Raw genomic sequence first — 24,855 nt, forward strand, 5'->3', positions numbered from 1 at the left:
CGATTCGGTAGGTGACGGGAGGCGGCTGGGAGGAGCCATCTTGAGAGCGGGAAGGATGCCGAAATGCCACACGGATCCACCATCTTGATTGGGGGCAGGGCATGGGATAACCGCATTGGGCGCCATCTTAAATCTCGAGTAAGGGAGAGAGGGCGCCTCGCCGGAATTAGCTTAATTATTTAGCACTGCCAGCCTGGGGACTTCTCATGGCGCCAGGCGGCACTTAGAAGTTTTATTTAAGATACAGGATAAAGTCTGTGTAATTGCAGCTAGTGTGTGAAGGATAAAGATTCCCCAGTGTGAGGCAGAACTTGTGAGGTAAGACCAACACACTCCTGCTCCGCTCCGGCATCACAATCAGGTTTTACCTCAATTACAGTCCTGACACCGTTTGCTGACCAAACCAGCTCTTTGTCCAGGCAGGTGGACCTCAGTGGTTAATTAGATAAGCTTGTTTCACTCTTAATTCTCGTCATTGCCTGTAGGTTTTCTTCAGAGGTTGAGGTAAAATCCACAGATTTCCTCTCTTTGAGGATTTTCCAACGTCCGCAGTAACTTTGCGGACGCTCCTGCCCCACAGACACCGCCCTGCAGAGCCCTTCGCTGCCACACAACACCGCCGCCTCTGTTTAAATATAGACAATATTTGCTCACTGGGAATTCGACGAGCAATTACTCATTTTCTTTGCCTCGCTTTGTCATAACCCGATCTGTTGACTGCAGCACAAGAATTAATTGTCCCAGACCTCGCTACAAGTCCCTTGTGTAGCGTCGAATCGAATATCAAATGTCCAGTCCACATTGATCTTGCCTTCATTAGCTGCAACCCTGTTTTGAGAGTTTCTAGGCAACGTAATACTGGTCTTGCTGCAGAAAGGATTCTTCGTAGCTCACCAGCACACCCACTTGTGACATTTTTGTGAACAAATTTGTACAATTCTGCCAACCCGCCTCTATTGTAAACAGCAAAGCGCTAAGATAGATCAGTGCCGCAGATGGAAGCACCTGGGCTGTAACTCAGCAGTGTCGAGTACGTTTGTGAACGTTCAGAAAAAGACTTTTAAAGCATAGTGCAAATGAGATTTGGAGTCTTATCCTTGGGCAGTGTTTCTGCTTAATGTCGGGTAACTTCTACAAGTACAGGCATGCATTTCACGTTCACGTTTCTTTCTGAAGCGTACACTAGGCACATGAATATGGGAAAAAAAAAAAAAGGTGAAACCATCTATTATTTTCTCCCTCACTCGTATGACTGTGTTTGTCTGGGTTGTTGGGCTCCCTGTTTGAGCAGTGAGGTTTAAAATGGAGAAAAGTGTGTTCTCACCTATCCCTACAGGCGACTAAAGGCCCCATCTGAATCCACAGGTACCGCATATGAAAGGCTCAGCTTGTGCCACAGATAAGAGATTTACTACCGAGATGAGGGGAAGAATGGGAAAATGATGGGATTATGTGATCCACTTCAGAGCTGCTGGGACCCAGAGAGATAAAGTGATTTGATCAAAGCAGAGCGGGAATTTAACTCCGGTCTCACAAGCCACAATGTGCCTTCTTGAGCTGTGCCGGTTTTCAGCTGTATTTCCCATGGAGGAGTTTCACTTCATCTTCCCTTCAGAATCATGTTTTATATACTGGAAGTAAGAAATCCCTCCATGGTAGAGGCTGGTGTAGAGGCAGAACCACTCCTTTCTTTTTAATAGGGGATATTTCAGCCCTCTTGTAAAGGAGCCTAAAGAAAGGTGCCCTGACCATGGCGAAAATACTTTGAAAAGAATTATCAATACCAGATACTGATCACTAGAAAGAACGATATCTGATTTGCTGGTGACTGTTGACATTAGTTTATTGCATGTGCAGATATCCCAGCTGCTTTGCAGATATCTTTGGAAAAGCAAACACAGGTGGATGTCATCAAAGAATTATTACTTTTTAAAGACCTCTCCTGTGCAATTGTGGTCTAACTTAAAAGACTCTTTTAAGGTCCGTGCAAGCTCACTCAGATTTTCAACAGTTCTAGCAGAAACAGGGGTTATGCAACATCTTAACAGACATTTTCTTGTAATATCAACAGAATTTTGTAGATAGCATCTTTTCAAGTACTGTGGTAGCAAACTCACTAATGATACTATTGGGTATTGCACAGTCTTTCTCTGGGCCAAACAGGAAAATGCATTTAAGAACAAAATTATACTTTATAAACAAAACAAAATAAACCCACACAACAGCTGGGAGAAAGACCCGCCTCTGTAGATATTTTTGTTTGTTTGGGAAAAGAAACCCACATGAAAATGGCCCTGTTTAAAAAAAAGAGAGAGAGAAGGGAAAAATATGAATCGGCTTCTTTTGCACAATCCAGCAAACTGGTCCCACCCTCCGGCTCCGGTTACTCACTGGAGGCCTTGGCAGGACACACCCGGGCTTTTCTCTTTTTAAGCCCTTCCTGCCTATGTTATCTCTTCGCATTTAATTTGCCACGCAGGGAAGAAAAACCCTCTGAAACAAAAAAGGCCCTTTTCCTGCCTTTTTTCCTTTGTATTTTAAAATTAGCTCCGAGCCCGCACTCCGCACCCGCGCTGCTTTGCAAACGAGGAAACTTTGTTATTTTCCCCTTCTTCCTCTTCCACCCGACGTTTTCTGTCGGTGACTTGAAAACAAGGAGCCTCCTAAAAGATGGTCTGTGTGAAGAGCCCAAACCACTGTGCGTGTGGAATATCCTAGATATTGGTTTTACTGGCCGTTGTTGTTTTCCTGCCGTTCCCTCCCACACCAGAAACTCGTCCCTGTCGGACTTTGCCACCGGGACAGTCCCAAAGAAACTTGCGGGGGCGGGAGGTGTTTCGAATACTTTTGCTTCTTTTTGTCGCTTTCATTGATTTTAACCCCCTTTCAATTAACACCGCCGTTTTGTTTAATAGAGGATTTGCAGCTTTAGCTGCATCTCAGGATGCCGGAACGTTCTTTTGTGCACCATCCGTGGTGCCACATCACAGCTCTGGAAATGGTTGGTGAGCAAAGTCTGGGCTGCGTTGGCCAGGCCAAGGAAAAGGCGATGGAAAGGGAAGGGAAAGGAAGGTTGGGGTGCGGGAGAGCTGGCTCTGGTGGCCCCAGCGCTTGGGTAAAGGTCATTTCTGAACGGCAATGTGGCTTTACCAGCAGTAAATATCCTCAGTAAAGGCAGTGTTTTTTCCACCGATCCTAAGAGTTTGACGGCACAAAGTACTATCAAAAAGCGCACCAATTGATGAATAAATTGGTTGGGAGTTGAGCTGAATGTACTGTCAGTATTAGCCAGAGGTGGATGTTTCTAGCGAGTCCCCTCAGTGTGTTTTTAGAGCTGTGCCCCGCAGCCATGTGGGGCCTCCCTCCCAGGACCAAAGTTCAAAAGCACTTTGCGAGCCACTGGATCTGCACTTGGAACTTTTATTGCTGTTGCCATTGCGCATTCTGATTTCACCTTTTAGCACACCGCTAAACTTTATCTACAGGTATGTTTTTGTGCCGCAAGTAGTTATAGCAACTTAAAACTTCAAGCATAATCGCAAGAGCTCGCATTTTATGTTTCTTCTTTGGAATCTGTGACAGAAATGAGAGAGTTCTCTGTGTGCGTGGCTGTTTTTATCAGTCCCGTTGCTGCAGAAGTTCCCTGTCTGCCGCTCCTCGCAGTGCTGCTGGGTGACTCATTTCCTGCAGGGATGAACCAGCCATTTCCTGGCTATTCAGCACTGCACTCTTTATTTTTTTGCTCCCAGTCCGTGTTGGAGTGGTGTGGATTAATGTACAGTTTGATTATACCCCCAGCAACTGACAGCAGAACTGCAACTCTTCCCTGCGGCCGGCTCGGAGAACGAACCATCCACATGTGTCCCTTGGGGATGGTGGCTCATCCCGTGGGCGCTGGGACATGAATTACAGCCACACGGAGTTTACAGTGCCACCCAGTTCTTCTCTTAATTCAAGCCACTTCAGCCCGTCATAAATGGAATGTTGAAACAGCACCGTAGGGCAAATATACTGATCTTACAACACATATCTAAGCTCAGAAATTTTGAATTATAAGTGCTACCACGTTTGCATATTGGCATTTGAGAAATGTAGGTAATACCCACGTTGGTTTTTTGTGTTAGACATAGGTTACGTGAAGACCGGGTTGGTTTTGGTATCGATTCCAGCCCTTTCCTCCAACCTGTGTTTCCAATTTTCTGGGCGCTATTTATTCATACTTTGCATTATGATTCTAACTGTGGGCAGCTCGCTTCAGCACCACCAACGAGTTGAAAGATTGGCCATTGTCGTGCCAGCCTGAGGTATCACAACTCTTTTGAGCAGCTTTTTACTGCTATTTTAAAAATTATCCTTTTAATCTTATTTCCCATCATTTCATTGGAGTATTTCAATTCACTGGCCTGTCACCCGTCTGTAACGTTTGGGAAGAACCCCCCACAACAGGGCTGCTGCCTCTGGAGACTGAATGTAGCACACGTCTGGGGATGGTCACTGAATAATTTATACGCTGAATGGTTTATTCATGCCCCGAGGCCGGTTACCTCCTCTGTGACTTTCCATTCTCTCAAACAGAACCGAGTTCCTGCTCATCTGTCCCACGCAGGAGCATCAGAAACCCTCCCCGTGGTGTCCCCAGACATCTCTGCACCACAGCACAGGGCAACTCTTGCCATTTCCAGCGCCATCCCGAGCACCCCAACACACAAACTGAAACGCAGGTACATTTTTTTTGCAAATTCTTTGGAAAGGGAGGTGGACGAGCAAGCACGTTAAGCTCTTTTCCACACGTAAAGTGAGATGCTGCAGTCAGGACGCAGGGTGTTCTGAGCATGGAAACCAGCCAAACAGGCTATGACTGTCATTTGATACCCTAGAGCCGATCTCATTCTCCACAAGAAATTTCAGTTCTATTTTCCATTGTAAAGTTAGAGATTCTGAGACAATTGATAGAAACGTAGCAAGATTGTTTCCTACCCCTTCAGGAAACCTTGCAGGAAAGCCTGCACAAAGAGCAGCAGTTCGGAGTAATCTCCTTCCCGTCTATCAAAAAATACGCCTTTAGTGGAGGTTTGTAACACGAGGCTGAGGTGAAGATTTTGCAAGACATTCAAATTCCATTTGGAAAGTATGAAGATGGTTCTCTGCTTCAGGCCAGCTCCAGCCCCACCAGCAGCACTACCCCGAGCCATGAAATGCTATGAAACGTCCTAATTGTTTATCCTGTAATCCTGACTTCTTTTGTCCTTGGAACAGGCTCTACATCAGCATAATTAAAAATGTCAAACATGCTTGAGAAACTCTCCAAGTTGCTAAAAATGCCTGTGAGTTTCCTCCCCACAGCCGCGCTCCATCTTTCCCTCGCTCTGGCCTCAGCTCTGCAGAGGGGTCTGTTTCCAGCCCTTCAGCATAGTTTGCATTCCACTGCCAAGAATGAACATTATTTATACAAACAACCCTCCTTACAAGCACATCTCTCCCTGCTGTCCTAGGGCAGGGAAATAAACAGCATTTCTGTCTCTTCTGGAGCTGCGGTCCTACATTTCTTTTTTCTTTAGTCAGGGGCATTTTTTGCAATGAAAGATTAGTGCGGTTCAGTCGCTTTCCCGTGCCACAGATCTGCTCAGAAAGGGACTGGAATGCTCTTTCATTTCCTTACAATGATTTTATTTTATGACGCTCTAACGATGGTGCTGGTTTCCTGATGAACCCCTCGCGGGGGCGGGGGGAGGTTCACAAGCAGCTTTGCAGAGGTCTTGCTCAGCGAGACCCTTGAGGGCTCTGTCCAGGAGCCTCCACCGTAACCTGCCTTTCCAAAGCTCGTTATCAGGCTGTTGCGTTACACTAATTTCCCCAGCAGTGCAGCTGCCGTGGTAGGAGAGCTCAGCGGTAAATGAAACGGCGGGTGCCAGGTGAGCAGCACAGACCAGACTGGGGAGACTGGGGGGCCTGGAGCTCGTGCATTATTTCTGAGGCTGCTCCGTTGCTCACCTGGCAGGCTGAAATCCAACCGCATCACCTCTGGCCTCTGTCGGCAGGTTGGCTCCTGTTGCATCTGCCATTTCAATGGATATTCCACAGATGCTGGCTGACTCCAGACAGAGTCTGAGCACAGTTCGTTTGAATGAAAAAAGGGGCCCTAAAAGAGAGACATACACATGCAGAGCATCTAGAAATTGTCCGTGAGGTGTGGGTGGCTGTGAGATACTCTCTTGTACTGTAAGCACAGTGCATTTTGCTGCGTGCAAGCCAGCTTCCATTCTCAGCTGATAGAATTGTTTGTAGCTAACAGTAATATTTAGATTGATCATGTTTACAATTACCTCCACCAGCGAATAAGATAAAGTGGTTTTGTTGGGAACTCTAACTTGCATTTCTCATGCAACCTTCTAAGAAACGAAGCCTTTTAGCAGTTTCTATAGGATCCAGAGGAATACTTTTAAAAACAATTAACAGCAAGGTGACATTTGAGAATATAGTCCCAACACTGTCTTTTTAGGAAGGACACACAGCCAGCTTCTTGAACTAGATTGCCAAACTAAAGTCAATGAACTACTGCAAATGAATGAATTAGGAATTTTTAGTGAGTACTTCCCATGAATCATTACTGAATATTTTATGGGTCTTACTGCTTTCTTAGTAAGCATACAATTGCGAAGTTTGCCAAAAGATATATTTACTTTGGCCTTGGGATAAGGTGTCAATCTTTTTCTTCTTTACTATGATGCACAATGAAGGGCTGATGTCCTGTAAGAAAATCCCCATGACGTACCTGTCTATGTACTTGGGTCTAAATAAGTGTTTCTCTATTCAGGAAAAGCAGCATAACTATAATTAGGCCTTGCGCTGATTAGCTCATACAGTAGTATCACAACTAATAGGAAATTTCAGCAACATTTGAAGAGGTGTCCTGTTACCTAAAGGTATATGCACATACAGAGACATACGTAAGTCCATATAGCACAACATCGGCCATGTATTTGAGTATGCAACACCCTGATTAGTGCAATAATTCCCCTGGAGATAAAGGAAAACCAACCCCAAAATGGCATGAAGTAGCAGGAGGATAGAAATGCAGAGACACACCAGCTCTATTTTGGAACTGGCAAAATTGTGCTCGCTTTCCCCCTTCCCAAAACCTTCTTTTTAATGTCATGCATGCAGTTTACAGGCACTTCAGCAGTGCGGCTGAATTACAGCCCTTGTTTCTACATCGATTCAAGAACAAAAATGTCCAGATCCATGTGAAGAAGCGAGCGCTGGACACACCAGGGCGCTGTGTGCTGCCATGAGGCCCGCATTGTCATACGGGCTAATAAAGACATCATTTTCCCAGCGCTTCAGCTCTATTAAACACAAAGCTCCAAATGATTTCCTACTTGGATCAAAGATGTGTTTGTTCCAGTGCCACTTAAGTTTAAAAGGCAATACTGGGAATGAATGAAGTCTCCCCAGCGGCAGCTGCTGAGGTTCAATTGGTTTGGCAGTGCCGTAATTATGCAGCGGACGGTCTTGCGTTTGCGGGCCCGTATGTTCCTGAAGGGGTTATGCAACGGAACAGCTTTGCTCCCAAAGCTGAGGGGTTGTGCTTTTGTGGTGTGAAGACTTGCTTGTGCTTCAGATGGTGGAAATGTTAAGAAATCCAGCGTCCTGTTTTCAGACTTAAAACCAGAGATGCTCTTACTTGATCAAACTAGATGGAAGGGTACGAGAAGCCTGCAGTCAGTCTCCTAGAGGGGCAGCTGGCCATGATCAGTGTAATTTCTGCATTTCCAGGTGCGCTCTGGACGTGAGCGCTGCCCTCAGCTCCCATCACCAGCAGCTCAGTTATTGTCACCCCTGGTGCTGGGGACGAATGTGGCTCCTGTCCCACCAGCCACCCAACACTGCTCATCTCTGTCGGTTGGGGTCCAGGTGCCAATGGGAAGTGTCTGCTCACATTAAATAGCCACCCCCTGGTCTAGCAGGCACCACATTTTCTGTGGAACAGTCATGAGTGCGTAGTAAGAACTCTGGAATATTAAATCAAGCATTAAAAGAACATTAAGACATGAACCTGTAAAATGTGGAGTCAGGGAGAACTGAGAGCACTCGAGATCTCAGTTGCCAAAGGAACAAAAGGAACACAATATCCTTTAGAATGTTTAATATTTCATTTGGTAAGGTGCTGGGATACGAGGCAGTGAACGCAGAGGGCGGTGGCCGCGAGGGGCTGAGCGGCTGTGCCCAAACGCAGGGGCGCCAAAGGCCCCGTCTCCGCAGAGCCCTCCGGTTTCTGCACAGCCACCCTCTCCGCACGCACATACCTTGTGTTTCCTAAACACCGTTCAATTCATCTGTGTTCTCGTTAAAAACAGAGCGTCTGCATTGTACAAAAGAAACTCCTGATGATGGGGCTGGTTAGAAAGGAAAGACCAAGCAGCACATCTCGGATGCTGCAGATGTGTCACCGACTGACCCCCCACACTACTCATGTACCATGGGCGCCTAAAGCCAGCAGGATTTTCATGAACTGAAACACTCTTCTTACAGAGCTACTTTTCATTCAGAGGGGCATCTTCAGCTGCATTTTCTTGCTCTAAGATCAGGGCAGAGAACCCACCATTGGCTCAAGCTGTGCTTGAATCCGTAGAGTAGGATGAGTTGTTTGCTCTTGCTGACACATCGGGAAGCGTGTTATCACTGCTGCAGGATGAGGGTTGGCATCCTTTTATGAATACTATTTCTTTTCCAAATCAGCAGCTAGGTGTGCCAATACTGGGTTTTACTGCCTCTCCAAGAGGCGAGATGCCATCCATTTGCGGTATTTTTAACCTGTGAGCCTCTCAGCTCCTCCTGAAGGCAGCACTCAAGAAGTGGGAGACAGAAACTGAGAGCTGCTGCTTCTTACTGCTGCCTCTCCAGAGGCCCTTGGCTTCTTGCTTCCATCCCATGCAAGGAATCTTCACGGTGCTTTAAGATCACTTTCCTAAAGAACTAACCTCTTCTCTCTCGCTTCTTTCCCAGGCTCTCCTGTCCTCTCGGTGCCAGTGGCATTGCTGTCCTGCTGCAGGCTGTTCTGCTCCATGGGAGGCTTCCTGAAGCATCTTACGTGACCTTGGAGGAGGTAAGGGAGAGAGCGGCACTTCAAAACAGCGGTAGAAGTTTAAATAGGAGCAAAGGCTCACAAATGTCCTGTCAGCATGGCCAGGTAGCATGACCTAATGAATTTCCCGGCGACGAAAAAGCTTGGGTGCCGTTCGGTCAGGTGTGTCTTGTGGGGGACAAGCGCCTTCCCTTTCCACGGGCACTGCACGCTGGGTGTCCCTGTGCTCTCCCGTGCCAGCTGTGGGCATCTGCGTCCACCCAAGAGACCCCAGCAGAGACTGCCCAAAGTAACCCCACACAGTAACTTTCCCTCTTCTGAAAGTTCCTTGTTTACCAGCCAAGTTATTTCTTCTATCCCCAGAAGCCATTTCCCGTCACATCCTCAGCAAACTTTCGTAAACACTCAAGATGTAAAAATGAGAGCTCGCTCTTTGCCCGTTGCTAGCGAGAGCGACTTCTACATACACCCCCGCACTGAGTCACCACGGATTTGAAGTGCTGCTAAAAAGGTAAAATCCTCAAGCCTGGGAAGGAATTCAGGTATCAGTTGTTAAAATTGTTCTGTATTGTAAAAAAGTAGGTTACTAAGTCTCACTGTGCACAATTATGTCTGATGACAAGTCACAGATTCACCACAAATGCTGTTTAATAACAAATTTCTACCATGCTTCATCCCGGTGTGTTCTGAAGTACCACGTTACCCCTGGTTTGCGATGAGGAACGTGTGGTGAGGAACAGAAAGGGTGGTTTGGCTCAGATCAAACCAAGAGGCACGGATGCTGATGCACAGCTCCGTGTTTGAGTCCTCCAGCCTACAGCACTGATTATTTCATTTCAGTTTCGCAACCTCCCCACAGCAAATTCCCAAACAGGATGTTAACTTTTGCTATTTGTTATATATATATATATAAATTCCATCAGCAGAACAGAAAACGAAAGAAGCAAAGACACAGTAACAGCTTTATCTCTGCTCCAAGGACTGGGCGCAGAGAAGTTTCTGTACTTGGCTAAGGCAACGTTACCAGTCAGTGTTTTTATGCTGTATTTTTAGCAGTAAGATAGTGAGTTTCCTATAAAGTTGCCATGTTGAGAGGTCAGTAAATCTATGTGGAGAGCTTTGCACTAAATGTTTCGCTGTTTTGTTCCTCTGGTGCAAAGGTTCTTTGTCAGGAATGAGGAAGCGCACAGGACGGTGCCCTCGCCCGGCAATGCGGGAGGACCTTGACCCCCACGTTAACAGATATTTATTGATTCGCTTTATAACCGGCCCTGGTCCCGGGGACCGAGCACCCTCTGCCGGGCACTGGGGCCAGCTCGTAGGAAACAGCAGACAAAAGAACCCAAGTTTTACATCATTTCTGAGCCTTGCAGTCCAGCTCCACGAAACCGTGAGGATTAAAAGTGATTTTTATAGTAGGTGATGATGTTATCCCGTGACTGCCGAAGCTTCTGCTTGATGAGAAATACCACAAATAGCGAGAGAAGCAATTAAGAGTAGCGAATGCTCCTGCAAGTGCCTTCTTGCCAACAGACATCATCTGCCGTTAATTAAATGAAAGAAGATCATTTTAATACAAATGGCTGCTGGGGAACAAAGCGAGTTCCCACAGTCAGTTCTGTGCTGATACAACCATATACTCATCAGGACTGAAAGTAAAAAATCCCAGGAAAAGTAAAGCAGCCTGCATGTAGAATTGTTGTGCAAAAGAAGAGCCCGCTCCCCACGGCAGCGCTGCCCCCGAGTGCCAAGCTGCTCACAAGTGGCAGCGCTAACAGAGTCAATAACATAATTATTAGTGATGCTGGAGCATTTTCTGCCCAAGTAACAGATTGGCTCTCCGCTAATTTCAGCCTTCTCACTTCTTCCTGGAGAAATAAAATATTAGGTCCTATTTATAGGAGTCCATGGGTTTAAATTAATTTTTTCCTTCTCTACAGCTGTTTTTAGTGGGTGATTGCTGTTTGTTGGACCAGGCAATCCTTTGCCAGCTGGCTGTGGCTTTTATTAGCTCTTTTAAGAAGGCTCGACGTAGAGCTCAGTTGCGTTACAAGAACAGCAGCAGAGCCTCGAGAGGAGAGACAATTGGGAGTAATGGCAAAAATGGTGTCTGATTCTTTGAACAAAAAAGCTCTTGCTGAAGGAACGCGGTGCTGGAGGCTCCCGTGGAACAGAGCTGGGTGTGCAGCCAGAGCTGCCCTCCATCAGACCCACGGGGAGGATTGGCTGCGAGCATCTCTCAAAATGGAGGAAAGTCACCCTGGAGCGAGTACCAAATGTATCTTGGGAGTTGTATTTCTGCAAGCAGGGCAGGAGGATGCGGTGAAGCAGGAAAGGAGCTGAAGAGGTGTTGAGAAGGCTCTTGTACAGGGGAGGGGGAGGAGAGAAACAAACATTGCGGAGAACAGGAAAAACCATGTGCTGGGAAATGATTAATCCACCCCGAAGGCCCTTGCTAAGAAGTGGTGGGACAAGCTGGGTGATTTTTGGCAGCCTGTGCTGCGCTCCAGCTCCCGCCTTGCAGGCAGATGTGTTGCAGTCCAGCCTCATCTCGCAGACACCGCGGCCCTGCCCTTCGCGGCATCCCCGGCAGCTCTTTGCCAACACAGCCCCAGGCGGGGTGTTTTGAGGCTGCCCTTGTCCCTCCACCTCCAATAAGTGTTTCTGGGGAACGGGAGCGCACAACCCGTGCTGAGGGAAGGGGCAGGAGTCAAGTTGAAGAACTGCTGTTCTGTATCCTGTTGTTTTCCTACTGGGATTGTTCCAGTTTCCTGTGCTGTCTTATCTGGAGCTGGAAAGCCAAAGCTCATATTTACTTGCTTTGTGTGTTCCTGGGGTTTATAACCTGCGAAATAACCTTTATAAGTCTTAAGAGCAACATAACTGGGGCTGTTCCAGGGTGGAGGGACAGGAACAAGGTGATTAAAGGGCTTTCGATGCCTATACAATTAGGTTCTTTATTTAGTGATCCTGCTTGCAGAAGCCCGTGTGTGTCATAGGGTTTCACAGACCCTTCAGCACAGCAGAAAGCTGCAGAATCCACTGAAAGGTAAAGAGAGGAGATCAGGTTTTTAAGCTTTTTTCCTCTAACGAACATGAATTCACTTAACTATAGGTTATATTAGCGCACGAAATTCACAACGGGTTAAAAAAATTCAAACACGCACTGTACAGCTTTGGAATGTCCTGTTTTTCTGCACAGAGGTGTGGGTCCTGCATACAGTGTCCGTTATCAGATGGGAGACTCTCCTGGAAAGATAATTAAAGCACCGCATTGCTCACGGCCGTGCAGATACCCAACCAAACATAAGGTTTCAAGGCAAAACTCAAACCCTCAAACTCCAACACCAGAGCGTCCCCCACGGGGATCCTGGGTTTGTTGGAAGCAGGTAAAAATTGTGGCAGTGATCAAGATGGATTTGTATTAATTGGAGAGACATCAGTTCTGCCTTTGTGGGTAAATAATATTTCATGTAACTGTGAATTCAGATCCGTTCCGCTCAGCAGTTTCTTTGGAGGTGTAAACGAGAGCAGGAGTGGGCTGGAGGAGCAGCCTGGATTACCAGAGCCTGGCTTTGGAACTAAGTATCAAGAGAAAAAAGGCTTTTATTTTTCAAAGAGATCAGGAAAAGGAAGACATGTGCTTGGAGATAAGGAGAGATAAAAGCATTCCATGTACAGACGCCGGTGATCGAAATCAAGATGTTCATCTGCCAAGTCAGTCATTTCACAGCCTGATGACCAGGCAGAGCTTCCGCTCCCGCTGCCTTTTCCCACACAGCCTGTGAGCACCAGCTCGCGGGCACGAAAGTTCCTTGAGTTTGTCCAGGCCGCTCGGCCCTTTAGGGAGGAATTAACTTGAAGATCAAGCTCTCCCCTGAGTTCCCATTTTGGTTTCTGGGGCACAGAATTCCCCATCCTCGCGGGGTTTGCGGCCGGGCAGGAGCCGTCTGAGCAGAGCACCAGGAAGCCACATCACTTTTAGGCCAGAGCAACTCAAAAAACCCATTTAGACAAGATTCCTGCACCCAGGGTTTTCAGTCTGGAATATTTTCCCCTCGCTAAATGCAAAGCTTTTAATTAATAATAGCCTAAGATGCCTGGAGCAAAGGCAGCCGCTGTGCGTGCCCGCGGTACCAGTCACAGCATCACGAGGCTTCTCAGCTCCCTCACGATCTGGATGTTGACAGCCAGTTATGGTGGTGACTTTGTAGGCTTCTACATAGAATGTTTCAAATCAGATGGGAGAATTTCAGATTTAGTCCCTAGTAAATACGAGTTGCACTTGCAAATAGTTCTTTAGTTAAGAAACTTCCTCTTCTTTTTACTGTTTGAAAAGTCAGATTGTGTCAGAATCTGAACGAGCTTCACTATTTCTGGTACTTCTGTTTCCGCAGTAGCACTTTTTTTGATTGAGTGTTGAAAAATGTTGTTACATCTGCTAGCCAGATATTTTACATTTTTATATATATATATGTATACACACACAGAGACACGTGTATGATGGTTATTTTAGGTTCTGAGAGAGGAAGAAAATATTGAGTCACTTCTTCACCTGAGAGAAGGCTCAGTGAGCTAGAAACCAGCAACATGGTGAGTATTTTTTATAGTGTAAATAATACCATAGAAAATTGTTTCTAACAGAATTAATTACAGCATTAAAATATTTTTTAAAACATGTTTTAGATATGTGGATGCGAGGTCCGTTTTTTCGTTTCCGAAAAGCATCCCACACCTTCGTATATCGAATTTCTCTCTGATGCAAGTGGTGGGACCCTTTGGACAGACGAAGGAAGCGGGAACCCTGTTGGCCATGGGGAGGTGGGAGCCCAGCAGCCGATTCCTGACACTTCCCCTCGCTGTTTTCCATCAATGAGGACAGAATCGGCCACGGGCACCCTTAGAAGAATCCCTGAGGTGCAATTACCTCTATTGAGCTGTGGCCTGCAGCAGTCCCCGGGACAGCTGTTTTGTCCACAGCCTCTTTCACTGAAGTCATCCCCAATGCATTTTTACAGAGCAAGAGCGTTGGTGACGGCGGGAGCAGCGACACCAGGTCACTCTGCGCAGATCTCTCCAAGCTGGTGACCTGGGCGCACAGTCATGGGACCATCTGCAATCAAATCCCGGCCTTGGAAACGGCGCAGAACGCGGGTTGTCCCAGCGAAGAGAATTCCGTGGTGTGGAAGTGCGGCGCCGGACACGCGTATCACTGGCAGTGCGAACAATTACGCCTCAGAAACAGGGAGGAGAATGAAGCTGTAGAAAAGAGAAAAAGGTCAGTATTTTCTGAGGCTCCGTCAAGGGAAGCTAATTTAGATGAAAAGAGGTTCAGGATGACCCCATCTTTCGAGAGGGCCAAAGCAGATGCTGTTAGCACAGGATCGTGTAGCAGATCTCCAGGGGTCACTCAGCAAAAAGACAACAGAGTCTACGTAATACATGATGAACCACCATCCAGAGAAAATAGAAAGAATAGCAAATCCACTAAATCATGCTTTGCAGAGGAGCGGCATTTGTCCGTATCTGGTGGTGAAGTCAACACTGACAGACCTAAGGTGAAGCTAGAAAGCAAAAAAGATATACAAATCATTGCTGATGAAGAACAGGGAGTATCAGATGAAGGTGATGATGGAGATAGAATCAAACAGGATATTCTGCCAGAATCGCCGATTAAAGGTGTGACTGCTGAGATAGATTTGCAAATGCATCGCAGTCAGAAGGTGGCGTTTAACAAGCAAGCAGCCACCCAAGCATCGTGCTGTGCCCCCGTGGGGGTCCTGGTGGCCCCCGGCAGGGATCAGGAGAGCCCGAGGCCGGCTCCTCCGAATCCTGAAACTTCTAGAGCAAGAAATTCCGCTGGGTCAGCAAAACTGAAAGAGCGTGTCAAAGCTGTTCCTGTCTGCAACACTGAAGCAAAGACCCAACTTGAGCCACCCATCTCTGTGACATTCTTTGAGTTTGAAGCCACAGTGGACATCCAGCAGCAACTCCAGCTCAGCTCTCCCAAGCGTGGGACACCTGGTGCGGGCGTGAGGGGGAACGTCACCGAAAACCCCATTGGAGAGAGCGAACCGTCGGGCTCTGGGCACACAGCCCATCCTGCAGCCTCGTGGAGCTCAGAACAGCCACCTGCAGCATCAAACAAGAGTAAGAGTTTTATTCCTGGTGGGGTTTGGGGTGCATTCTGTTATTCGCTTTCCCAAAATATTAAAGGAGGGTGAATTCATATAGCTGCCAAAATCTATATTGTGGCATCTGTGTAAATGCCTCTGACTTGGGGCAACCTGTTTGTCCTGAAAGGGACTAAAAAGGTTCCTACCTTAAGCAATCCGCGCGTCAGCGCCCTCCTCCCAGGCACCCAAGCATGTACTTACTAGGGAACTCTCAAAACCACGGTTAAGCCATGCACAGAGCATAGTTTAAATGATTCCGTATCATAAGATAATAACTGTGTACAACATCACTCGGTGCAAGAAGGGGAATCTCTACATGTTGGCTCTAGAACCCTTTTTAAGCTACCCCTCGTCAGCCCTGGAAGAGTCACAGGTGAGCAGATGGAGCTTTTCAGCAATCCAAAGAACTAATTTCTCATGCTACGTTGAACTAGGTAGATGTGGTGTTGCCATAGGAACTTGAGAGAGACCCCAACTGGAATCCTGGCAATCCTTGTTTTTAAATACACTCTTACTCATCTTTTTGTTCTTCCTTACTATCCACCCCTGATTTTTGGTTAATGCAAGAGCTCTCTTGAAATGTGTTTGCATAATGCCTTGTACAACACTTCGAACGTATCAAATGCTCCTTGGAAGTTCTTGCTGTGCACAAAGCTCTGTCTTATATTTCAGATGTGATGAAGAAGTTGAAGAGAAAGGGAAACCGTAGTGTTGGCAATATAAAAACCTTCAAGGACTGGCTGGTTTCGCGCTGCCCTTCTGAGACGCGCGAGATCTATAAGCTGCCACCTGAAGACCTCGATAATTACTTGGCCTTGTTCTACACTTCTGCAAAGAAACAGAACGGCACAGATTTTTCCTCCAGTTCCTTGCACTTCCTTCAGAGCAGCATCGAGAGATACCTCAAGGAACACAACTACGAGTACAGCGTGATTAAAGGGTGGGAATTCAGGGCATCTCAGGAAGCCCTAAAACTAAAGCATCAGTGCTTGTCTCAAAAGGAGAAAGAGGAAGAGTGGAGCACTCTGGAGAACCTGACAGATGAAGATGTGGAAAGTCTTCGGAAGCAGGGACTTTTAAGTAAGATGCACCCTCAGGGCTTTTTACACCTCTTGTTCATAACAATCATCAGGGGGTTTGGGGCAAGTACCCACAGTAAGAGCCAAAATCTGTACTGGGGCCAACTGGTGCTGAAGAAGGAGGGGGAGCTGGAGTACTTGGAGTGGAGGAACGACCTGAGCGCGGAGGCGAACCCGGGGGGGCCGGGGCGGCGTCTCCTCGCCAGGCCGGGCAGCGCAGGGGACTGTCCGGTCGCGGACTACAAGGAGTACGCCAAGCGGAGGCCACAGGACATGCTCCGTGACTACGACCCGCTCTACCTGGCTCCCAAGCCCCTCTGCAGCTTCTGCGACCAGATCTGGTACTGCAGGAAATCACTGTCGAGAGCCAAAGTGGAGAAGATCTTGAAAGTTATTAACCAGCAAGTGAAAGGACCCGTGAAGAAGTCCAATAAATAAAGGCATCTATTTAGTTACTGCCACTTTTTGATAGGAGCGTGTTTCCAAGTTGGCTTTGAAAGGTTTCAGTGGCAATATTTAGTGTAGGTTGAAGAGAACATCTTCTCTTCGTTTCACCTTAGAGCACCAACATCTACACATTTGCATCCCCTTCGTGTTCAGATGAAGGAGGAACTCCCATTGTTCTTTCTATTTATGGAATTGATAGTTCAGCAAGTTAAATAAATACAAGAATCTTGAGTTTCACGTTTGTATACCAAGTTAATATTTTCCTGTGTTATTAGTGCCATGATAAAGCAGGTAACGTTAACATGGAGAGGGCTCACGGCTGAGTAACCCGGTGACGTGGTTCAGCTGCGCTCATGGTTACGGGAGCCGACACTTGGAAACAGCCTTTAGTCTCTAGTGTAAGCCCATCGTAAAGAAAGGACTAACACAGGTTAGTTCTAGGCTAGAAACGCCACATTTGCCAAGTGTTAATCCACGTCTCACGGGAACGTTTCCAACAAGGTTTATGTCATTTTTCTTGGTGAAAAATCTGTAGATTTAAGAAGTTAGGACTGCGTTTCAAAAAGTTATTTAAAATGGTTTCGTGGTGTTTTCACCGGAGTGCTGAATATAATGACATAAATACACAGAGGCAACTTTCTTCAGCTGTTCAGGTACCGTTCAGTCAGGACGTTGTCTTGCAGCCCAGGCGAGCTGTTGGGCTGACCTGTTGACATGACCTAATAAAGGCCGGTTTTGCTCAGTCCTGTTTGTCTAGCGTGTTTGTTTTGCAGGGCTGGAGCTGGTAACGGTTCCTGAAGCACCAGCGCGTTCACCTTGTGCCGAGGTTCCTCCTGCCCGTTACCCGGCGTGACCGACCCCACGGAGCGTTCAGGCTGTTCCAACTCCCACCCAGCCCAGCTCATGGTTAGTTAACAAGGTCCTTGTGGCCAAACCCTTCACCAGAACCAGTCCCACCCAAGCCACGTTTAATACCACCAAATAACTTATAGGTGTTTAAAGAGCCGTAAAAAAAGATACAAACTCGCTTGATCAGACGCTCACAGGGTGTGCTCAGCTTTGCCAGCACTGATCAACACAGACAGGACACCCACCAGGTCGGGCTTTTCTCACCTACTTAGGCCACACCTGGGCGGAGCCCCGGGCGGGGCTGGGGTCACTGGGATCACTGGGCGGAGCCCCGGGCGGGGCTGGGATCACTGGGCTCGCTGGGATCAGCCCCGAGCGGGGCTGGGATCACTGGGCTCGCTGGGATCAGCCCCGAGCGGGGCTGTGCGGCTGGGCCGGGCTCTGGGTCTTTGCCGGGCGGGCTCGGCAACAAGGAGCAGAATGGAGTGGCCCCGTTCGGCGGCCCTGCCCCGAGATCCCTCCCGCCGGTACCGAGCCCGCGTTTCCCGAGGGTTCCACACGCGGGTCCGGCCCCTCGGCCCCACGCTCGCCCGTGGGTGCCCGGGGATCGCGGTGCCTGTGCGCTCGCCGGGAGCCACCTAGCGACAGCGGGGACAGGCAGGGACAGCGGGGACGCGCAGCGGGCTCCGGTCCCTCTCCCACTCCCGATCCCCCTCCCAGTCCCGTCTCCCCAAGCGCGGGGGCTCCGACCCAGCGGAGCTGATAGACAAAACAGAGAACGAGGGAAAGCACTGACTCTTTAATAAATTAGCAAAATAAACAGCATTTATATATATATATATATATATGTATATTATATTACTGCATCCCAGCAAATCACATGGGTTAAGCAGGGACATTCGTTGCTCACTTTGATGCTGATTTTGATCGCGGGGTGTCCGTCAGTCGAGGTGTCCCTGCTAGGTGGTGCCTGATGGTGTCATACTTAAAAACTCTTAGAAATGAAATAGCTTTTTTGTAAGCCAGAGACACAGCTTCCCATGAGAAAGAAGTTAAATTACCGTATGATTTCATCTGGCTGTCTCCTCGCAGAAATGATTAAAAGAAAGTGATCCAATTTTTCCCCTCTTAAGAAAAAAAAAACAATCTATTACCTCACCTCAAAGGGAAGAGGGAATGAAGGAGCAGATCTAACGCATTGGAAGGATTGTTGTTCTAAGCATGAATGTGATTTGCAGTGTACAAGTCTCTGATTCTGATGATAACCAGGAGCTGAACTGATCAGGTATTTCAATCACGGGTCAGTCGGTGCCAAACAGGGAGGGACGCGGCCAAGTCCGGTGGCCCCGCGGGCCCCTCAGTCCTCGTCCCTGATGTACTGCCCGGCCTCCCAGCGCTGGGCCATGGCGCTCTTGTGACGGGTCACCCTGGTGCTCTCCACAACCTGAGGAAACCCGAAGGCACGGTATCTTTTTATAAAGAAGACATTTTTATAAACCATCTTTTTGCACCCTCCTAGCCAGAAGCGCCTCCCGTTCAGGTTAAATCCGCCGGACGGTGACTGTGGCACGTTCTGAACCCCCGTCCAGCCCCCCGCACCAGGACCCGGAGCGAGAGGAGCCGGGAGGACGTGGGGTGCGAGGTCAGGGCAGCGCAAGCAGAGCCCCCGCGCACATAAAGGACTTTACCTCCGTGTTGATCTTGTCAACGGGTTCAATGCCTGCGTACTGTGAAAAGGGGGAAAAAGGAGTCAGAGAACAGCAGCCTTGCAGGGAAACACCCAGAGGCAGCCCAATAGCGGCCGCGGGGGTCAGGTGTGTCCCCGTGCCCTCCCCACATCCAGCGGCGGCTTTGGGCCAGGACCAGAGCTCCCCCGCAGTCCCTGGGGTCGGCACAGCCCCGCGCCGGTGCCACCACCACCGGGTCTCCCACCAACCCGAGCAGCTGCATCCCCAGCTCGGGTGGGAGTCAGGCACGAGTGTGCCCAGCCCCAAGGCCACCGACCTCCCCACCTGTCACATTCACCTTTCCTTCCTCCTTCACCCTCCTCCTCCGCTCCTCGAAGGGGCTGGAACGAGCCGAGTCTGGGTCGAGGGTCTCCACGCTGCCCTGGGAGGGACCGGCCATTCTCAGCGGGGTGAAGGACGAGATCAGCCCCAGGATCCCCACCTGGTGCGGGGCAGGAGCGGCCACGGGGGACCCGGACACGGAGTAGCTGCCACTGACACCTGAGGCAGCTTCAAGAGAAAGAGCCATTGGGTGAGGGACACCAGGACCGCTCGTGGGGCTCAGGTCCCCACAGGGGATTGTCAGCAGCGAGGGAAGGGAACCGCAGGAGCTAGGCACTTCTGGGCCCTTCCAGCAGTGTTTTCTGTGGCAACATGACACAAAGTCATCAAAATCTGAGCAGCTCTTCAATTAAAAGCTGCGCTGCTCCCGCAGAGCCCATCCCTCACGGCCACATCTCGCCAGGCTGGGCTGCTCCAGGGACTTCCCACCAAGGACTTGTGCTTGCTGACCACAGAGTCTGTGTCCAAGGAGGCTTATTTCTCCCAGGACAACTTGCTACCAACACACAGGGTTCCTTGGGGCATCTCAGCACATCCTTGCAGGGAGGAACTCGGACCACACACCCACAGCCTCTAAGGCTGGGACTTGAAGCTTCCCATCCAGAGCTCTGTCCCCCTCGGTCCCCACCGTGGCCGCTCTGCTCTCACAGAGCCTGCGAGAGGCACCTTGTGCAGACTGGGGACACTGCCAGGAAGGTCCCTTGGGATGGGCACCCCACGGTGCCACCCCTGCCCCTGCTGACAAGGAACGGGCGGCTGGAGCGGTGGCCCTGGCAGCTCTGCCTGAGGGACAGACCCCTGCCCACCGATCCCCCCTTACCGGAGCTGTGCCGGGAGCGGGAGCCGTCTTGGTGAATGCCGTCCCCGCTGACCTGGGAGTCCCCATCCAGCAGCTGCCGCCGCCGCCGCTGCTCCTGCAGCTCCTCTTCCCGCTGCAGGTCGCTCCGGATCTCCTCCTCGATCAGCGCCGACGTCTGCGGCTTCCAGGTCCGGAGCCGGTACTGGTCCTCCCGGCCGTCCTCCCTCCGCAGCGGCTGCGGCGTCCCCATGTCATCCACGAAGGAGAACTTGGGCTTCCAGAAGGGCAGGGAGAAGTACTCCCTGGGCAGGACGGCCGCGCCGGAGCTTGGCTTGGAGCTGGGGAGCCTTCCTCCCCGGGAATCCTCACCACTCTGTGTGCTGGCGCTGGTGGCACCGCGCTGGGACAGCGACGCCTGCTCCCGGCTCTTCGCGCTGGCACTGAAACGCGGTGGGGACACCTGGAAGCGCACGGTGCTCACCGTGTAGCTGGGGAGGCCTCTCCCACCCTTGGTGTCTTCTGCAGCGTGGGGACCGTGGCTCGGGGGCTGCTCCGCTGCCGACTCGGTGACCCAGCTCCGCCACTCGTCTGCCCTCCTGGCCGGGGCGGGCGCCTGCGGGGCCGCGTCCTCCTGCTCGAACACCCTCCTGCGCTCGTCCAGCTCCTGCTGCGTGCCCCTGTCGTACGTCCCCAGCAGCCTCCCTTGCCTCTTCAGATCTTCCTCGCGTTTGGTTTCCTGCTCGATTTCCCTCCGGACGTAAAGGGAAGCGCGGCCTTTGTCCTTCCCTTTCCTGCCGGGGCCAGGGGAGCTGTGCATGGAGAGCAGCGGTTTGGTCTGGATCTCCACCAGCTCGCTGCTGGAGGTCAGCCGCTGGATCCCCCGCTCCTTCCACAGGTTCTCCTCCCTCTCCATCGCCATGCGGATCTCCCGCTCAATGGGTGTCTCGTTGCTGATCTTTGTCTCCTTGTCCAGGCCGTTGCTGCTGGTCTTCAGCTCCACGATGCCGTTGAAGACCTCGTTGGACACGCTGCCATCGCTGGCGTAGCCTGCATTGCCTTCATTATACATCTCACCCAAGCCGGAGTCCAGGTCCTCTCGGGAAGATGCTTTGGTCAAGCCGGAGGTTTTCCTGATGGAATATGACCTGTCAGTATCAGCCCTTCTGGGAGCATAAACCTCCTCCTTCACGGGTGTCTTGTAGGACACGCTGTAAACCTGATACACGGCCTTGTCTGTCCTGCTCTGGCTGGATGGACTGGCATTACCATAACCTCTTGCAGCCTTCGTGGCCATCTCGGGGCTGTGCCACTCTTGCCGAGAGACTTTTGTCATTGACTCTGGCTTTGGAGACATGGGCTGTTGCCCTGGGCTGAAGAAATTGCCCGCGCTGGTCTTTTCCAGCATCAGGAACTGTTGCCGAGCAGCAGAGAAGTTGATCTGCTCCGTGTCAATGTTTTCAGGGTCGACAGGCGTCGCTGCCCTCCCCGAGGGAGACTTGTCGAAGCAAAGGGAGAAGCTGGTGGTGAAGCTCCCTGTGCTCTTGCCCTCGCCCGAGCCAGCGGCGATGGAGCTCAGCTCATCCAGGGAGCTCCACCGCTCGGCCGTGGTGGAGCTCTTCCTCAGCGCCTGGCTCCGGATGATCTCCTTCCGCTCGTCCTCCAGCTCCCTGGCTTTCTCGGGTGAGATGTTGGGTGGGGGGACCCTGGGCAGTTCCTGCTCATCCTCATCGTAAAGCTTCGAGGGCTTCCTCTCTCCTCTGTAAGCCCTGAGGTCGTACAAGCTTCCCGACCTCACCACCTCCAGCTTGGACTCCCTGTCCGCTGATGGGGTCCAGACATCTTTTCCACCGTCCAGGAAATTCGAGGGTGACTTGGCCCTTGTTTTCCAGCTGTAGCCGTTTTCCACCCTGTGGCTGCTGTGTCGAGCGGAGCCAAACACGTCGTCGTCGCTGTCAGCCCTGTGCGCCGCGAGCGAGCCGGCCGGGGCGGCGTCGCCGCCATCGAGCCGCTGCGAGGTCTGCGGGAGCTGGAAGACCAGGTGCCTGGTGACCCTGTCCATCTCCTGGGCTGTGTCGGCGGTCACTCCTCCGCCAGCCTCAACCGGGACGGGGGATGCTGCTCAGCGTCGAGGCCGCCCTTGGGGGGACACGGGGCAGGACCTGCGGGCAGGAGGGGACAGTGGTGTTCGGAGCGGGAGACAGAGCTGAGGAGGGGGCGGCAGCTCCCCCCAACCTGGCGCCACTGTCCTCGCCCTGGCGGTGACCGGGAGATCCCTGTGCCAGGGACAAACACCACTGTCACCAACCAGCCACAGAGTGTCCACTCGGCTGCACCGGCCTCCGCTGCCCCGGTGCCAAACCGCACGCACCGGGCAGGGAGCAGCCCCGGGAGCATCCGCTGGCGCAGGGAGAGGCACCGGCGGCGCCGGGTCCACCCCTGCCTGGAAACCCTCGTGGCGTGTTTGCGGGAAAAGGCTCCAGATAGCCGAGCTATTGAAACAGCCCGGATCATAAAAATGGTTTCATGGCTCATAAAAAGGAGAGACTTTAACCCCCGTGTCATGCAAAGCGGGAGTAAACCGCCCCGACCTTGGCGTCGGTGCTGCTGCGCTAACCGGGTGGGACGCGGGTGCCGGGGGAGGGAGGTGGCACAGGCGGCTCCCTGTGACGCAGCAGCTCTCACCGCGGTGCGGATGCCATCCCTGGCCTGACCTCTGTGCCAGCAAGACACACAGACAGGCTGGGAGTGACCACAGACAAGTGACACATCCTCTCTGTTCGCCGAGGTGTCGCCACAGCCCGGCCATCGCCATGCGGCGACAGCGCTCCCCCTGCTCCCCTCCCATCCCACCTGGCTGGGCCCTTCCCCTGCACCTGAGGAGCTTTTTAAGCCTTTCCTGGGGCTCATTGGGAGCAGCTGGGGGACCCAGGGTGATGCCCCAGCCCCGTGCCCAGCCGGGGGGCTCAGCCCCCTGGGGCAGCAGGAACGGGGCCGGGATGCGCGGGAGCTGCTGCTCCCGGTGCTCCCTGCCCAGCTGAATTCCCGTCACCCATCATTCGCTATTGCTCTTTTACAGCCCCGATGACAGCAATAGTGAAAACTCTGCTCGCACCCCTTATCGCGGCTGGAGGGGTCAGAGGTCCCTGCCGGGAGGGGACCCCTCACTGGGGAGTGGGGAGGGGACACAGCGGGGCTGTTATTGGGGCTCCTGGCCACACCACAGCCCATCCCAAAGCGGCACCCAAAACAACCCGCCTGCCTTGGCCCCGCTGGCCAGCGCTGTGGGAGTGTGGGGGTTCCAAGCTTGTCCCCCCCATGCCAAACTGCCCCCAGTCCGGCCAAGCACCCCAGGGGGACACTGGGTGGAGAAAGCAGCGTCACAACACCCACCAGCCTGGCCTGGGCCCCCCCACCATAAAGAGACACCCAGGGAGTTTTCCAGGGTCCCCCCACCCCAGGGTCCTGTGGAGCTGCAGCGTGCCCACCCCCCTGCTCCCGGTGCTGCCGGCGCGTGAGCGGCGCAGGAGCCGTGTGGGAACGTGTCACCACACAGGACCGTGTCACCGCGCCACCGCGGCCCTCACCTGGCACCGCGGCCAGAGCCGGTGTGCACGTACCCCCTGGCCACAGCTGGACCATGCGTGGGGAACCGCCCCGCCAAGGCTGGGGGGCAATGGCCGCCCCGGCGTTGCCCTTGCCCTCACCCCGACCGCGCAGCACTTACTGTCTGGGGGAGCTGCTGGGGGGGTCCCCATGCCCGGGGAGGCTGCACGGGGCACCCAGCGGAGCCGCGGCCGCCTGGGAGTGGCTGGGGCGGCGGGAGGGGCGGGGGGGCCGCGGGGCTGCAGGGCCCTGATAAGCCCAGCTCGAGCCCAGGAAGAATTCCAAGAACTGTGCTGGGCTCAGCGCTGGCCGCAGTTCAATGCCCTGTTCCCGACCCCCCCCCGCCACCATCGCCCGCTGCAGCTGGCTCCCACGCCGGGACAGTGCCCTTGGCCCCCCCTGTGGCACACACCAGCGTGCCGATGCACCCGCGGGCCCATGTGCTCGTGCACCAACACACCCGTGCACCCATGCACCGGTGCAGCCGTGCACCAACGCCTTCCTGCAGCATCTCACCGCGGACACAACTCCAGCCCTGCGGGGGCTGAGACCCCCCAAGTCCCCACCCAGGGCCCCGACACGGTGGTGCCGGCTGGGGAGGGTGTGGAGGAGCCCATGGGCTGTGACCTCCACGGGAGTCCCTGTGCTAACGCCACGGGACCTCCCGGCACCCGATAACCCAGTGGGGTGGGTGCCCTCGCTGCCATGGCAGCCCTGGCTGTGCCGGCCCCGCCACCCCGGTGCTGCC

At 51.8% G+C, this 24,855-nt stretch overlaps 2 protein-coding genes across 4 annotated transcripts; one reads left to right on the top strand and one right to left on the bottom strand.

Annotated features, from left to right (window-relative positions):
- Nucleotides 1–8,787: 8,787 nt before the first annotated feature.
- Nucleotides 8,788–16,845, top strand: LOC309449628 (uncharacterized protein KIAA1958 homolog; the record flags this gene model as incomplete). The annotated part of the gene is given in 5 exon segments (XM_082071888.1): nt 8,788–8,816; nt 8,905–8,977; nt 8,981–9,106; nt 14,104–15,235; nt 15,934–16,845. Coding segments are annotated over 5 exon segments (2,205 nt in total). The 3' UTR covers nt 16,779–16,845.
- Nucleotides 16,846–18,420: 1,575 nt separating this feature from the next.
- On the bottom strand, nt 18,421–24,312 carry MISP (mitotic spindle positioning). Of its 3 annotated transcripts, none has more exons than XM_082072188.1 (5): nt 24,229–24,312; nt 20,526–22,663; nt 19,662–19,745; nt 19,325–19,363; nt 18,421–19,080 (listed from the first exon to the last, which is right to left on the bottom strand). In XM_082072188.1, the coding sequence occupies exons 2-4, from the start codon at nt 22,561–22,563 to the stop codon at nt 19,350–19,352; spliced, it is 2,136 nt and encodes a 711-aa protein (XP_081928314.1). In that variant the 5' UTR covers nt 22,564–22,663; nt 24,229–24,312; the 3' UTR covers nt 18,421–19,080; nt 19,325–19,349. The 3 variants fall into 3 exon arrangements, with proteins under 3 accessions (XP_081928314.1, XP_081928312.1, XP_081928313.1); XM_082072186.1 differs by having other exon boundaries at nt 19,662–19,873; XM_082072187.1 differs by lacking the exon at nt 24,229–24,312 and having other exon boundaries at nt 19,662–19,873; nt 20,526–23,306.
- Nucleotides 24,313–24,855: the final 543 nt, after the last annotated feature.

Source organism: Streptopelia decaocto (genome assembly GCF_964273445.1).
Source record: "Streptopelia decaocto genome assembly, chromosome: 24".
Taxonomy (NCBI): Eukaryota; Metazoa; Chordata; class Aves; order Columbiformes; family Columbidae; genus Streptopelia; species Streptopelia decaocto.